Below are 15,747 nucleotides of genomic sequence, written 5' to 3' on the forward strand. Positions count from 1 at the left end.
CTTAATTTTGCTTGGAAACTGGGTAAAGATATGGACGTTTTTTGAATAAAACAACACTTGGTAGATGTAAATCGGATGCTCCTGTTGTAGATTCTCATCTCTAGAAGGAGCTTATTCCAAGGACGATTACTTGTACTTGTTGTAGGGGTGTCGACATTTACAATCACGTAATCAAAGCTCCAAACTGTTGGGTAATTGGGTACACGACAGAAATTTTATGATCCCCGATATGCCATCTTTCTATCACAGTTGTATTTCAATTCAAACACTTCCAACCTAATACCTTCCAGAAGTTACACACAAATATTTATTCTTTTAGAAAGACTTCAAACAGCTACTAAATTATAGTCAACATATAAATCAAACAACTTAATTTACTGTATTTTCAGACTATAATGCGCTTGGATTTTCTCAAAAATTGACATTATGACATATTATTTATAGAAATACGTATTGATTTTTACTGAACTCTAACCGATTTTATATGGTACACGGCGCTCAAAATAAAGTTTTACTCAACCAGCCCGCGAACCTGCAGTATATGTATTTTGTTATTTCATAACATTCTAAACCCTGTATAAGTACAGTAAAAAATATGTATAAATAACATAATGTTTTCTTGAATATTAGATTTTAATAATTTTTAAATCTTCCAAGGATCACACAGGAACGAGAATGAGTAATGATACTATTTACCGTTATATAAATATACATAAAAGAATCAACCCAATTGATACATTTATAAAAATAAAACATTTTAGCTAATAACTAGTCTGAAAAAATCAGAATAAAATTTAAACCTCAAAATAGTACTAACACATTAAAAATATGTACTTTTTATGGACAGGAAAACTTTCCTGGTTTCAGAGAGTTTCACCATATTCTAACCATAGTTTGGAAACATTTCATTAGAGATTTATTGATACATTTTAAGTCTAGAATGCAAATGAAGTCCGTCGTAATGAGCATTAACTCAAGCGTTGTTGAGCCACTCGTGAGTTACTGCGGCTGGACCTCGACATCTGGATTGTAACTGGCCCTGAAGAGCAACACAGCTAATGAAGCCAGGCAGAGATCCAAGTGCATCCTGGGAGGCTTTTTAAAGTTTGTGTACTTCTGATCAAGGTCTGATCAAGTCTTCACTTCAGTTTCAGAGGAATGGTTCATCTCTCGGTTTTGACAACTTCTCTTAACCTTTACAAACTAAATTCTTGCGCGGCTAGATGTTGAAGTAGAATCTATTGACTTTTCTTACTGTTGTGTACTGACTTTCAGGAAAAGGTTTATTTATTTATATTTGAATTCACTGGTTTGTTTTGTTTTAACATTTAGTGTATGCATATGAATACAAAGAAAATGATATGAATAAAAATAAAAAAGGACAAATAACAAAACAAATAAACAAAAAAGGAAAATATATATTAATAAGTACATACAAAGATCTGTTCTATTTTTTCTCTCAAGCCCCTACTTTACATTCAGTTATCTGCACTCTTAAGGCCCTCGGCTCCTTGCCAGTGCAGAAATTATATAATTCTTTTAAGCGTTTGTACTGAAAATAATGACACTGCTTCACGAAGCTTCATCAGACCATCATTACTTGACGATGCAGAATACAGGAGCGCCCCGCCAATGCATATGGCGGCCATGGAGGAAACACAAGGAATACCATAAGCACATTTGTTTTCGGCCACTGGGTCACCTTCACCCCAAGACAACGCAAGGGATACTAGAAACACATTTGTTTTCAGCCAATGGGTCCACCTGACCCTGAGACAACGCAAGGGATACTACAAACCCATTTGTTTTCGGCCAATGGGTCCACCTGACCCAGAGACAACGCAAGGGATACTACAAAGACGTTTGTGTTTGGCCACTGGGTCACCTTGACCCTGAGACAACGCAAGCCATAAAAACGACAGGGTAAACGTAACCGATTCACCATGGTTACCGTAACTTGCACATCCCACGGCCCCTAGTCATGTAAAACATCATGAGATCCTGGGTTGTCCAAAGCAGTCGACTCACAATTATCTTTCATTGTTGTGTAGTGTGTTGAAGAGGACGTTGTGTATCTGACTCACTCTAACTCACTTCCGGGAGTCCACTTCTGGGCGTAAAAGCAGTTTCGTAACGCACTGGTCCACGGCATAGTGTCGTAGTAGTCATCTGTATTTTAGCAAGTTTTTGCTGGTGTATAAAAACATATGTACAATATGACTACCTTGAGCAGCTTTGACTTCCACTATGATGCATCCTGGCTTAAGAATCAATGTTTTTAAAATAGTCTTGCAGCCTTTTTTCCATGTGTGGGGATCCTTCCACCCTTCAAACTATTAAGACGTGTTAACTGTGTTAGCGTGTGACCTTCACCGGTGGTTTGGTTTGAATGGTGCATTATCATGTTAACTTGCTACCAAGGTCACTTGCTGACATGACGAATTCAACCAGAAAACACCAAGAAGAGATGGAGACCATGAGGGATATAACATATGTGGAGGAGAAGAAGAGTGCAGTAAAGAGTTTCTTCCATGGAGAAGATTCAATTAAATACTGTTGCAACAGCAGAAGTTAATTTGGGCTTCAGTCTAATGTCGTTACGAGAAGCGTGACATCATGGTCAGGTGACTCTGGAGGAGCTTTATCAATTTAACTGCAGTCGCACAATAGAACACGTTTTTTGAGACAAGATCTCAGATCAGATGAAGACAGATTATTATTTCCGAAGAGCCATTATCATGTGTGGAAAACAAGTCACTACATAAATATGGTGACGACGAATACAAAACAAATAGAAAATATGATTAAAGTGCAACTGATTTGTGTGTTTTAAATATATCTTTAACCTCTATTGTATCATTAGTATGTGTCCGTTCAAAACTCTCTTTTCATTTCAATATTGACGTTAGAAAATGTGTTTAAGCCCCGCCCACTGAAAACACTTGGTTTTTCTGGAGATAAAATCTTGTTCACCATAACCACACCCACTCTGCTGTGATTGGTCAAACATCAAGGTTTGTCACCGCGCGTCATCAATCACAGAAGTCTCCACCTCCAAAAGGAACTTGTTGTATAAACAAAGTGGGGTGTGAGTAGGAGTGAAGCCATTATTACATCATAATGGACTCCGCTCTCGTAACCTCTTGTTCGCCGAGGTTTCAGACTGGGGAGAACTTTATAAAGTAATAACTTCAAAACATGGCCAAGAACATTAGAACATAAATAGTGCATTCAATATAAGTTAGATGTCACAGATTAGCCTTTTCTAGCTGGAATGGAAACAGTCTTTAAGATAAAAATAATAATAGATTTTAAAAATGGTGGCGTTTGTATGTTTTTTTCTATAATCATGTATAGAGTTACATTTTAAATCAGGGGTCTCCGACCTTCTTCAAGACTCGTATCTAAACCATTTTTGACAAAAGTAAGGGGAGGAAATGAGTCTTTAATGTACCTCCAATAATAACAAAACTCAGTTTGTTGCCAGGGACGACGGTCCAGTCGGACACACCTATCTATTAATCTGGAAGCTACTTAGACTGAGGGTGAGGAGGAGGGACGAGACACGGACACACACACCGAGGGGAAAACACACACACTTTACAGGAGGAGGAGAAGAAAAGAGTTTGAGGCGACGACTGAGAAAATAAACAGATGCAATAACACCTCAGGGACACTCGTCCGGTCGACACCATGTCTCAAAGAAAAAGGAGCTTCACGTTCGGAGCTTACGGCGGGTAAGAGTGACTTGAGAGTGTCTCTGTTGCCTGGCTGTGATTCTGGCTACACCTGCCAGCAGACGACAAGGTCGGAGCGTCTGGTTTGCCGAAGCATTCTGTCTGATCACTTTATTAATGTGCTGTAGAGATGTGATTGTCTTTTCGTGTTGTGAACAGATGATGGAGAAGTTTTTCTCCCATTCCTTGATTCAAACTTTTCTCGGGTGGCTTCAAATTAAAGGCGGAATATTTTATCCGTTGCAAGTGTTTTAATCAGCGTCCAATAGAGTATTTTGAGGAGAACTTATCTCTGTTCAGCAGCCATTTTTAAAAATCATAGCTCCGGGGCATCAAGGATCTTCGTCCCCTGGAATTTAAAACTGTGTTTTAAATGTTCTGCTTCAAACACACTGTAAAAATTAATTACTATAATAGCAATAGTCATAATCATACAACTAGTAATAATAATAAAAAGAAAATGAGTAAATCAATAACTACGGTGGCTGAGAAGGCTCACAACAAACGCCATATATATAATATATATTTAATTAGGGATGTTGGAAAATATGGATTTTTTTTCACGATACTGTATCGCTATTTTACAGCAATGTATCGTTCTTATAAATTTTCTTTTAATTGAAAAAATCTACTTTTTTGGATTCAAATCACATTGAATTGTTTGCCACAGTTCTTTAATGGATAAAACATCAATATAGTGTTTCAAATAAAATAATTTCATTTTATAAACTTACAATGCAGATATTATTTTTAATTTTTAATTGAAATTTGAGCCGCCAGATGGCAGCTGTCATTATGTCCTCCGCAGCGAAAGGAACGATGAAGTTCGTGAGACTGAGGACGAGAGGATACAGTCGACTTTTACTTAAAAGTTAACTCATTGATAATTTAATTTGGGCCTAAGCAATTGTCATTTTACTTTTTGTTCATAGTGAAAATGTGGAATTTTAAAATGACGGTGCTGGACTTTAAGCGTCTCTGCATTAAAAGAAACAATAAAGTATAACAATAAATTAAGTATGATGAAACTCATTGAGGGGTGACATGTTTTGAGCGATTTTTATGTTTATCTTTGGGATTTTCCATCAGAGGTTCAAGTCTCGAGTGTAGTGTGTCTGTTTTTGTTGGTACTGTGTCCTGACACATGTCAACAATCTGCCTCACAAACAAGTCATATTTGACCTTCAAATAGAAACAAGTGGAAAACAGCAGATTTGACTTGTTGATAGGTCAGACTTCATAAGGGTTCGTGTTCCATCAACCTTTGGTTTTGGCCTCACCAGCAAAGAACACTTTGACCCGGTGTAATCCAGTCACTGCTGACAGTTTGTCTTTCCGATCACCGTCTTTCGCTCTCTGGCTACTTTGATCCTGGACCAGAAATGGAGATTTCCCTCAAACTACTTTTAATCATAACACGGATTTTGTGTGCGTCTCAAATACTTGAGGATTATGAAAAAGATCTGAGATGTTCAGATGAAGAACCTGTCATTCTGAGGTGAAAGATTAACGTTGAGATTTTCCCCAACTCGGAACATGGAAAAATGTCTATGTTCCCGTCACGTCAGGTGCGTCAGGTGACTCTTGTTTTCATGCTGGTGTGTGTCTCACACCAGCATGTTAACACCAAAACAGAGCATCGCTTGTGTCAGCAGCGAGAAAGCCACCAAAGCGTGTCTGCTGACTTGAGGACTAATATTTCTGTTTGCAACAAAAGAGCAAGAGCTGAGGCCCCGTCAGTAAATGTCAGTGTTTGCAGGTCAAATATGTGGAAACTGTCACTCAAGAGTCAGAAGGATTATGTTAAAACGTACACTAAAACAACTGATAAACATTTTTTTGATGTGATCATCTTGTTGCTGCTCGCCTTATCCAAATCCTCCCTTAATATAATTATTAATATTGATTTTAATACAAAATTAGTCATTTCTTGACACAAGGCTGAGAACTGAGACTGTTTTACTTGCAAAGAGAGTTTAATACAGAATCTTCTCATCGAACGTTGCATTTTCACAAGTGGGAGCTGATGCAGTTGCAGCTTTATACTCCAGTCTTGGTTATTTATTATCTGTGAGACACAGGAAAAACACAAAATATATGTTGAATAAATCAAACGGAGATTAGTGTTTGTTCTTATTGGATTGACCTGTTATGTCTTTTTGTGACTTGATCAGATATGACGAAGCCAGATAAAAACAAAGCAGTGCCTTGAAACACAAGCAATGGTTGTTATTATTACGTATTATATGTTAAATTGTATGTATAAACCATTGAATATATGGTATTATATTAGGTTTTTGTCCTCTTCATCTATTTTATATATTTAAATATTTTGTTGATGATCATAAAATTGTGATTCTGATTTTTTTCCTACACTTTTTAATTCAAACTTCATTTTTTATCTGCTAAGTATTTCTTATGTGTAAGCGTGCGTTTACTGATGAAGACACATTTTCTCAATTTACGACTGACTCTCCCGCAGAGGGCGGGGACTGTTATTCACTTAATCATCCTTTAATAAACCGTTCAATAACCAGTCAATCGTGTGATTGGAAGATCGACCAGACGAGAAGAGAATAAATGATACAATTGAAAGGTGTTTGAAACCATTAAAAATAAATTAGTTTAATTATAAACAATTTTTAACATGTTCCTGAACGTGAAACTAGCTTCTAGTTTTTACTTTCTATGTAATAAAATTAGGTAGTACTTCATGAAATGTATGCCTTTTTTAATTTTTTTACAGCAAATCTTTATTTTCTTATCAAAAAGGTATGTTGCTGAGAAAATTCAACACAATGTGGTGGAGTACACAACAGCCAAAATTAATAGTGTAAATGTAAGCATATTCCCAATATATATATATATATATATATATGTTTTTCTTTTAAACAAACAAAAAAGAATGAAAAAATGTAGAAAAATACTAGTATTAGCTTGCCCCTAATACTGTGTACATATTAGAATACTTAGAGTAGTGAGTATTTGACCGTCTCGCTCACAGTTTTTTCAGCCACAGATAAATATTCCATGGATGACGACATTAGAAAGCGTTCAACATGCAGCCTGAGCGTCGCTCTTCAAAGTGTTCATGTGTTCATTTCTAATTTATCTTCTTAATGGGTTAATGAAGTAAGATTTGTGAGAGAGTTTTTACACTAAGAGTCCAGTAAAGCTTTTCTATTTCTATTTATTTTTACATCTCAGTGGTTTCTCATGAATATTTAGATATCTTGGTACCTGGAGAATTTCTTTATGATGAACATGATGAAACAGTTTGTGTCATGTTTGAACGTTACCCTCCATAAGAAGATCCTACATTTACATATTCTCCGCGTACGGAAACGCAGTACTTTGCTTCTCGTTCAAAATGATTGTGAAACACGTTTTCACATAGTCCAAACATGTTTTAATGAACACGTTTTAACGTAATTCAAACATGTTTAAACGTATTTCAACAGGTTTTAACATATTTCAAACATGTTTAAATGTATTTAAAAAAACGTTTTAACGTATTTCAAAAATGTTTAAACGTATTTCAAACATGTTTAAACGTATTTCAAACACTTTTTATCATATTTAAAACAAGTTTTAACGTATTTCAAACATGCTTTAACGTATTTCAAACATGATAAAACGTATTTCAAACACTGCTTAACGTATTCCAAACAGGTTTTAACGTATCTCAAACACGTTTCACACATTTCAAACAGGTTTTAACATATTTCAAACACGTTTTAACGTATTTCAAACACGTTCTTACATAATTCAAACATGTTTAAAATGTATTTCAAACACATTTTTTAACGTATTCCAAACACATTTTAACGTAATTCAAAAACGTTTTAACGTGTTGTCGTGCTGTCATTAACAGGAGGTTAATTCAAGGATATTTATGTTAATGACTTATTCTGAACATTCTTGTAATCATTCGTTTTACTGTGGTTTAGATGAATATGATATTGAGTGTGGAAATGTGGCACTTTTGTCCTGCAATATTTCTTATCACATTGGTAGTACTACAGGAAATACAGGAATCTTCTGATGGAGGCAATTGTTTGATGGTCACGGCTCTTCCTATGGTTTCAAGTTGATGTAACGAAAGAAAGATGAAATATCGCTCAGAAAATGTCCATTCGAAACGTATTATTAGAAGATAAATAATTGGGAAATTCTTGCCAAATAATGATTTAGCTGTTTGCAAACATTCCTTTATTCATCTCTCACTGTTTTATTTGTGATATCACTGCTTTGACAGTTGCTTCTTTTCTTTCTTCTTATATTCTTGCTGTTATAATTCTTCCTCTATTACTGTCTTAGTGTAACAGCTTTTTAAATTAGAACCTGTTGTTTTGTGTGTTAACAAAAAAGGAATAATCCTTTACTCTTTTCTTTCCAGAGCCGACAAGAGCTTATCCAGGACCAAGACTTTGTGGTAAGTCTTTATTTTTTTTATGCATTTATATTTAATCACATCTTGTAGTTTATTTCTTATATTATGCAAAACTTTTTTTTATCTAAAATTGCCCAGATTAATGATCCACATTTGTATTCAGTAGCAGCGAATTGATTTGAAAAGTCCTTACCCGAACCCCTCTGTAATTGTGAGCTAATTCAAATATAATGTATAAAAGATAAATCGACGTTTTTTGTGAGGTCAAAAGTTTGTGAAATGTGTTTTGATTTGGTTGAACCTAATTTACTCAACAAACTAAAAAATAATTTCAACTTTCAATTAAGTCAAGTTTTTTTTAAATTTTGTATAAATTCACCCCATCATGTAATTATTAAATAATGTATTTCTTATCTTTTCTTAACATTTATTTAAAAAAAAAACATGTCCAGTGTTTTCAGCATATGGCAATTAGCTTTAAACCCTTGTGTTATCTCTTGGTCAAGGTGACCATGCATAAGACAAAAACATGTATTTATTTATTTTCATTTATTCCTCAACAAAAGAAAATATCCTGCATTCCCAGCCTAAAGCAGTCAGCTGTTATCACCTCTGTCTCTCTGGCAAAGGTGAAAAGTGACATGTTGGGGATGCTAAACTGCTGTCAGCACAGCTTTCCTAATGAAACGCTCATTACACTGATTGCTTTGGATAATGATGCCTCTTATCTTATTCCGTCTATAATCCTCAGTGGGGCTGCAAAAAAAAACAACACACACAACATTTCCCACAATGACTCTCATCGCATTTTGACAATTACCGAGCAGCTCCTTCAATGGTAATCTTTGAGAAACTGTAGGCGACGACATTACGCCGCAAATGGTGCAGCCTGTTGATTCTTATCCAGGCATGAGATGAAGCGATCAAGCGTTGCTCGCGTCGGCACGGAATTCTCTCAGGTGCCACGCTTCCGTCAGGAGGAGGACGATCCCTGACGATGATAGGTGGTAATGAAGTGAGAACAAGTGGCCTCTAATTGGTTCCTGCGTCTCGGGAGTGGTGAGCAAGTAGGGTCGTCGTTGTGAAAGCAGATCCAATATATTGAATCTTGGTCGTGTTGAGTTGTAACTGATAAAGCTTCGTGAAGGATTGACTTGTTTTTATTATCTGTAGATGGCGCTCTTATCTAAACAATCCTTTTTCTAATAGAATAGCTGTGAGCGCCATCTAGTGCATCAAGTGATGCTGCAGGGTCAAATATTAGTGTTATCCATTTATAAATACATAATATTGATCTTATTAGGAAGCATGTGATCATCATAACATTTCAAACTATGGCTGAACAACAATGGATATTGTTTTTTAAACAATACTAGTATTGTGATTCAGTATATTTGTTATAATATACAAGTCACTGTGATACAATCGACACATAAAGTTTCCCTTTATATTGCGACAAAATGAGATGAATTGATATATACATTAATTTTAACATCTGTATTTAACTTTTGAATTATTAAAATAGCAACCTTTATTCAAAAAACACCACTGCACAACACATCTGGAATAGACAATATTATAAAAATGTTTTAATACAACTGGATACAAACATGTAAACATATTTTCAGCACATTTTTAATACAAGCAAATATGAAAGACAAATCTGTAAAAGGCGCTTTATCCGTGTCTGCTTTTTGTTTTTGCCACCACTTACACTTGAGTCAGTTTCTTTTTTAAATTTGCAATTGCTTGAAAATTGCTTTCTATCAAATCACAATTTAAAAAAACCTTTTTTTAATCACAATTTCGATTTGAAATCAGGGGCAGTACAAATTACATTTCATAAGACGCCTGTCTTATTTGAAAAAGTGTCAGCGGATATTTACGACAAAATAATTCAGATTGAAATCATATTTGGCCACAATTGTGCTGTAAAAATCAGCAGCCTAAGCATCTTGCACACCTGTCTTTGATACAAGTTGTTGGACCACGTACCATTTCCGAGCCCGGTTTACGGTTCTTATTAATCCTCAGGCTGTGTTGGTGGTTCCCAGCACTATTAGTGTCGCGGCAATACTTTTTCTATCGGGTCTTAAAAGGAAATATCCGACTAATTGTTCATTCTTGTCAGTTGGACCCTCGCGTGACTGTCGATCAGCCCCGGACCAAACACCAGAGGTTCAGCCGGACTGAGCTCAGACACACAGTCATTACCTCCGTGTGAAGACAATAAAGCCTTTTTTTCTGGGGAGTGCAATGATTTCCTCCACCCCAGGAGACACTACAGTTGTATATGGCCTCTTATTAAGTGATTCTTGAACCGTCTCGGTGCTGCGGCGGTTCCTCCGAGGCTAATAGTTCTGCTCCAGAATGACACAATTGGTCGCCGGCTGCTTTAATCCGTCATTATCGAGGGTCAACAATTTTATCATTCCTTTTTTTTGTGTCGCTCTATAGGCCCGTTTTTTAAACCAGATGAAATAAATATGGCTTGATCCAGACCATCTTCTGTGCTCATCTGTACATTTTATGGACCTTTTTCTTTTCCCTTTTTTTCTTCCCTGTCAGCGTAATAGATTTTAATTTAACAGCAGGAAGAAAGCTGGCACCATCGAGCACGAACCAGACCACTCGTAGTTCCACTGATTCTCGGAATACTTACCTTGAGAGACTATTTCTCTCTGAGCTTCATTACCAAACCTGTGAAGAAAATCGTGAGCGTCTCTTTTTCTGGTCTATCATGACGACTTTAAGGTCGAACTCATACTCATATCATCTGGCCCAGCTAGGAGACGAACATTTAATAATCACAGAAACCTTTTTTTCCTCTTATTCTGCACAGCTTCAGCTGGTTTACAGTACTAGCTAACAAACACCCAGTAACTGGATTTTCAAATGACAAATACTGTATCTACGTATTTAAAAAAGGTGAAACAAGAACACTACAAACTGATTTTTTAGTTTCACTGCCAGCGCTGCTTCACAAAGCAAAGGATTTTAATACCAAGAAATGCTAAAACATTTCAAGAGCAAACAGAGTTTGTTGTGATTTAATAGAAAATCTACTTTCGATAAGTGGATTAAATCCAAGTACTATACCAAGAGAACTGTACCGCACTGTACTGAAATGTACCTCCTGGCATCTGCTTGAATTACCAAAACTCTTGGAACAGAAAACAGCATAATAGTAAAAAAGAGAGAACAAAATAATAAATTATAATAACGCTCTGGAGAACAAATAACAACTGTCAGTAGTGTTTGAATAACCACCTGTATTGGGAATGTTTTGTTTTTTCCTTTAAGGGTTTACAACAAGGGTGTACAACAAACTGTGAGAGTACACACAAAGAAAAAAGGATTGGAAAAACTGACACAGGGCAAAATCTAGAAATCAGAGATAGTAAGTAAAAACACACAGATAGAAATATAGATAAGGACAAAGAAAAAAGCAGTAGTCAACACACACATACAGCAGAACAGTTAAGCAAGCTAGAAAATGTCAATCCACCAGGGAATACAAGAACCATAAAGAGGTGAATTTACCATGCAGCAAATAGGATGACACAACGGACTGGAACATGGAAGATGTAGTGGATTAATGTATCCGGGCGTCACTATCTCTCAATTGTGATACAAGGAAGGAGGTACACAAAAATGAAATCCTATATCTAATACATTCATCTTGCGAGTTGCTGTCAAAAATTGTAACTGTGTTGTTTTTTTTTAAACATACTGTTACTAATCCAGATATTTAATGAATGAAACAGAAGATTGTGTTTTATTTTAAATCAGAAAAGCTAAAAGGAACAAGGAGCAAAGGACAATAACAAACACAAGAAGAAAATAAAGCATCAAAGAAAAAACTGAACAAGGTAAAGCTGCAGAGGAATTGATTGTGTAGATGTTTGGAAGCCATTAGGGCTCTGGCAATAAACTTATCTCACAATACAATGGATTTCGGAACAATTTGAGAGGAAACTGATATTTAGTGATAGTTACAATCTCTTTGGGTTGAACAAATAGAATTAAGTATGTCCAAACAACAGCTTTAAAAGCAACTGTAGTCAACTATATCCTCTCATCCTCAGTCATCACCGGGATACCAAATGGGTTTCATTATTTCTGTGGCGTGGATGACATAATAACTGCTGCCAACTAGCGGCTGGAGGATTCATTTCAAAACTAAAATTAACAAACGCTGAATTTGCTTGTAATTTGAAAAATAATTAGCAAAAATGTTAGTTCCTTTTAATGTAGCGACTGCAGCTCAGTTGTCTTCGTCTTCGTCCAAAAGGACACTTAAAAACATCCAAATATATTCATACTGCTCGTCTGTAACGTCCATCTTGTATCGAGAAGAGCAGTCGTTCCTGGGTGAACTTAAAGATCTCTTTCAAACTTGTTTGTAGCTTAAAGACAGGAAGTACTCCAGGTATTTATTGCGAGCGTTTTCTATACACGTCTACACTGCAAGTGCTCTCGAAGACAAATGAGCATCAGTTGCTACGTTAAAATGAATATCAACATGAGGGTGAGTAGAAAACAAGTGATAGTGAGAAATATAGAAATGTGTTTGTAGCGGAAAAATGTTTTTGTTGCATCCAAAGGTGACGCAAACAAACCCTGTTTGACTCCAGGTTTGTCAGGAAAACATGAATGCCTCACGAGCACAGAGGCCACTGATCATTTTTTTGGTTGGCCGGTGACCTTTAACTCTCCGAGCCAGACATTTGAGATGGATGGTGTTCTGCCATCCACAGTCCTCTTTTCACCTGCAGCGCTGCATAATGTTGGTCTGGACACTTTTTTGATAAATCCAGCTCTATCTCTTCTTTAGAAAATGACCTGTTTTTTCTAATCCACTAATCAGATTAAAACACACACTTATGTCCATCCTTATAGTTTGATCAATCATTCATCCAAGTCGGTAACACACTGGTTAATTAGCTGGTGAGGGATTTTATTTAATAAATAAATCGGGGGGAAATGTAATTGTTATTGTTTGCTTTCACTCGAAGCGTCTTCTCAGCAGCCGATCGATCGGTCACACAGTGTAATCACTCAGCGAGATGCTGACACAGAGAGACACACGTCGCGTTGGATTCAATCAACCTACCATGAAACCAATTCATTACAGAGACTCGACGCTAACGTTTTAATTCAAATCCTCCTTTTTTTTTTAAAAACCATGATGTGACAATTCAATTACAGATGCAGGAGAAACTACAGGTAACACGTTTTCTTTTTTTTTCATGAGCCGCTGGAACATTCACAACTTTCCTAGTGGTATTGTTATCTTCTCCCAAGTGCCCGATCGATTCCCGACCCATAAAACCCTGAGAGATAAGATGGATGGGGGGGGAGGGTGGGGTCAATATTTCTTTGGTTGAAGCTGACAATTCTTTACCTCACACTGTGATGGATTTCGGTAATCATAGTTGTTGACTTTGCCGCGCAGGATTTGTAAGTGTAATGATTGTGACTGTAACAGAGGACGGGTTGTTCCCGTGAGAGAGGCCTGAGCTGGGAAGAGAAATAAAGCATCAGTGGTTACAATAATCAAACGTTGGATGTCTGAGGAGGACACACTGTTGTTTTTTAATGAAAAATCATTAACTAATGCGTCCAGTTTTAGTTCGGATTGACTCCAGGCCATATTAGCATTTTCACCATGTGAGATTTGGTTTGTTATCTTATCTTTATAAAGCTGTAAATACTTGAAATATATACAAAAAAACATTATTTTTCTCCTGTACTACAAGCCCGTTGTAAAACTTTCCGGAAGCTTTTTTATTTAAGCGTTTTATTTTGTCATTTATAACGCAGGTGTGCACAACCTTATTTGAACACTGACAGGTTTAATGTTGAAGTTATAGTCACGGACAGACCTCTTTAAGATTTTAAATAACAACAACACTACTGTATTGACATTATTAACATATTTCATTAAACAAAGTAGTTCAATAATGTGTGTATTAACATGTAAATAATCATTTTAGCCATTTTTGTGTTGCAATAAAACGTCTGGCCACTAGATGGAAGCAATCATTACCTCGTCCGCAGCTAAAAAGGAAATCCCAGGAGATCCCAGCGATTGCTGAGGACGAGAGGAAGATTTTAAAGCTGACTTTTGACCATGTTTTGATTTCAGAATAAATGAAAACAGTTACGACTTTCTCCTGTGTTCTGTAAATCTATAAAATATATTTCTAAATATATCCTTGTTCTTACAGTATAGATACATAGATAGATAAACTGTATTAATCCCTCTCTATCACAATAGCTCAAATCATTGCGTCTGTATCATGATACTTATTGTACGACACCAAGAGTCAAAAACGAATGTAACTTTGGAGAAAAAACGCCTTAAAAAAAAAAAAACATTTTGAAGAGGAATAATCAATAGAAAATAAATATTAATAAATCATTATTTCTTTACGTGATAAAGGAACATGCTTCTAAGTAGAGCGCATCAATACATTTGTTGTATTGTGATATTGCTTAAACATTGTAAGCAAAACATTTGCCATAGATCACACTAAATAAAAAAGAAAACATACCAGGTCAACACAAGAATGTTTTTTTTTTTTCTAGTTTAATATTTGATGATTCCTGTTCAGATCCACTCCACTGCGATGGGTCAGGGGGGTCGCGTATTGTCCTTCGTACCTGTCACTTAAGCCACCAGTTTTCTTACTCTGTTTGTGTCAAGATTTATCCCAGTGAAAATCACAAGAGTCCGACATAAAGGGAAAGTTAATTACAGAAACCAGCAGGGTTTCAGGGACCGCTGCTTCCTCTCCCAACATCCAGGTTCTTTTGAACATTTCTCAGTTTCTAAATAAGGTTGAAGGAATCCATTTATAAAAGCAGATAAATTGTATTTTGGGATCACAATCATTTTTATTCCTAGACTATGTGTTCCTACCCACAGTATATTGTTGTGTATCATCAATTTTGTGTTATTTAGCTTGTTTCACGTTTGTTTTATATATTAATTTTTTTGTGTGTGCACCAGAGTCTGAGTTATACCTGTTCATCAGTTTTTTTACACTTGCATAAAAAACATAAATACACAAATATGTAATATAGAGCCTTAACAAAAAAATGTTATTATTATCATTATTTTCTATATCCAGTATTTGTTAGATGTTTATTGTTGTCATGTAATGACTAGATACGAGTCGTAGCAAAAATGCAGAGTGAAACAACTGGCAAAAACTAAAAATACACATGGGTATAGAGCTTAAAATACACAGGTATAAAACTGAAAATACATACGGGTATAAACCTTTAAATACACACAGGTATAAAACTGAAAACACACATGGATATAAAACTGAAAATATACACGGGTATAAGACTAAAAATATATGCCCGTATAAAACTGAAAATACACACAGGTATAAAACTGAAAAAATAAATGGGTATACGACTAAAAATACACACAGGTATAAAACTGAAAATATACACGCAGGTATAAAACTGAAAATACACACAAGTATAAGACAAAAAATACATACAGGAATAAAACTGAAAATACACACATGTACAGTGGTATGAAAAAGTTTGGGCACCCCTGTACATTTTCATGATTTTCCTTTATAAATCATTGGT

General features: G+C 35.8%; 1 protein-coding gene across 5 annotated transcripts in view; it reads left to right on the forward strand.

Moving 5' to 3' along the window:
* rap1gapb (RAP1 GTPase activating protein b) overlaps positions 1–15,747 on the forward strand; it is a 124,365-nt gene that overhangs the window by 52,531 nt on the left and 56,087 nt on the right. For 4 of the 5 annotated variants that reach the window (XM_087801898.1, XM_087801900.1, XM_087801903.1 and 1 more), the window contains exons 1-2: positions 3,595–3,737; positions 8,137–8,172. In XM_087801898.1, the coding sequence (XP_087658024.1) occupies positions 3,694–3,737; positions 8,137–8,172 (80 nt within the window). In that variant the 5' untranslated portion in view covers positions 3,595–3,693. Of the gene's footprint in view, positions 1–3,594; positions 3,738–8,136; positions 8,173–15,747 lie in introns of those variants that run through there. The other variant, XM_087801904.1, reaches the window with a different exon arrangement.

Source organism: Callionymus lyra, chromosome 10 (genome assembly GCF_982586985.1).
Source record: "Callionymus lyra chromosome 10, fCalLyr1.hap1.1, whole genome shotgun sequence".
In the NCBI taxonomy this organism is placed as follows: Eukaryota; Metazoa; Chordata; class Actinopteri; order Syngnathiformes; family Callionymidae; genus Callionymus; species Callionymus lyra.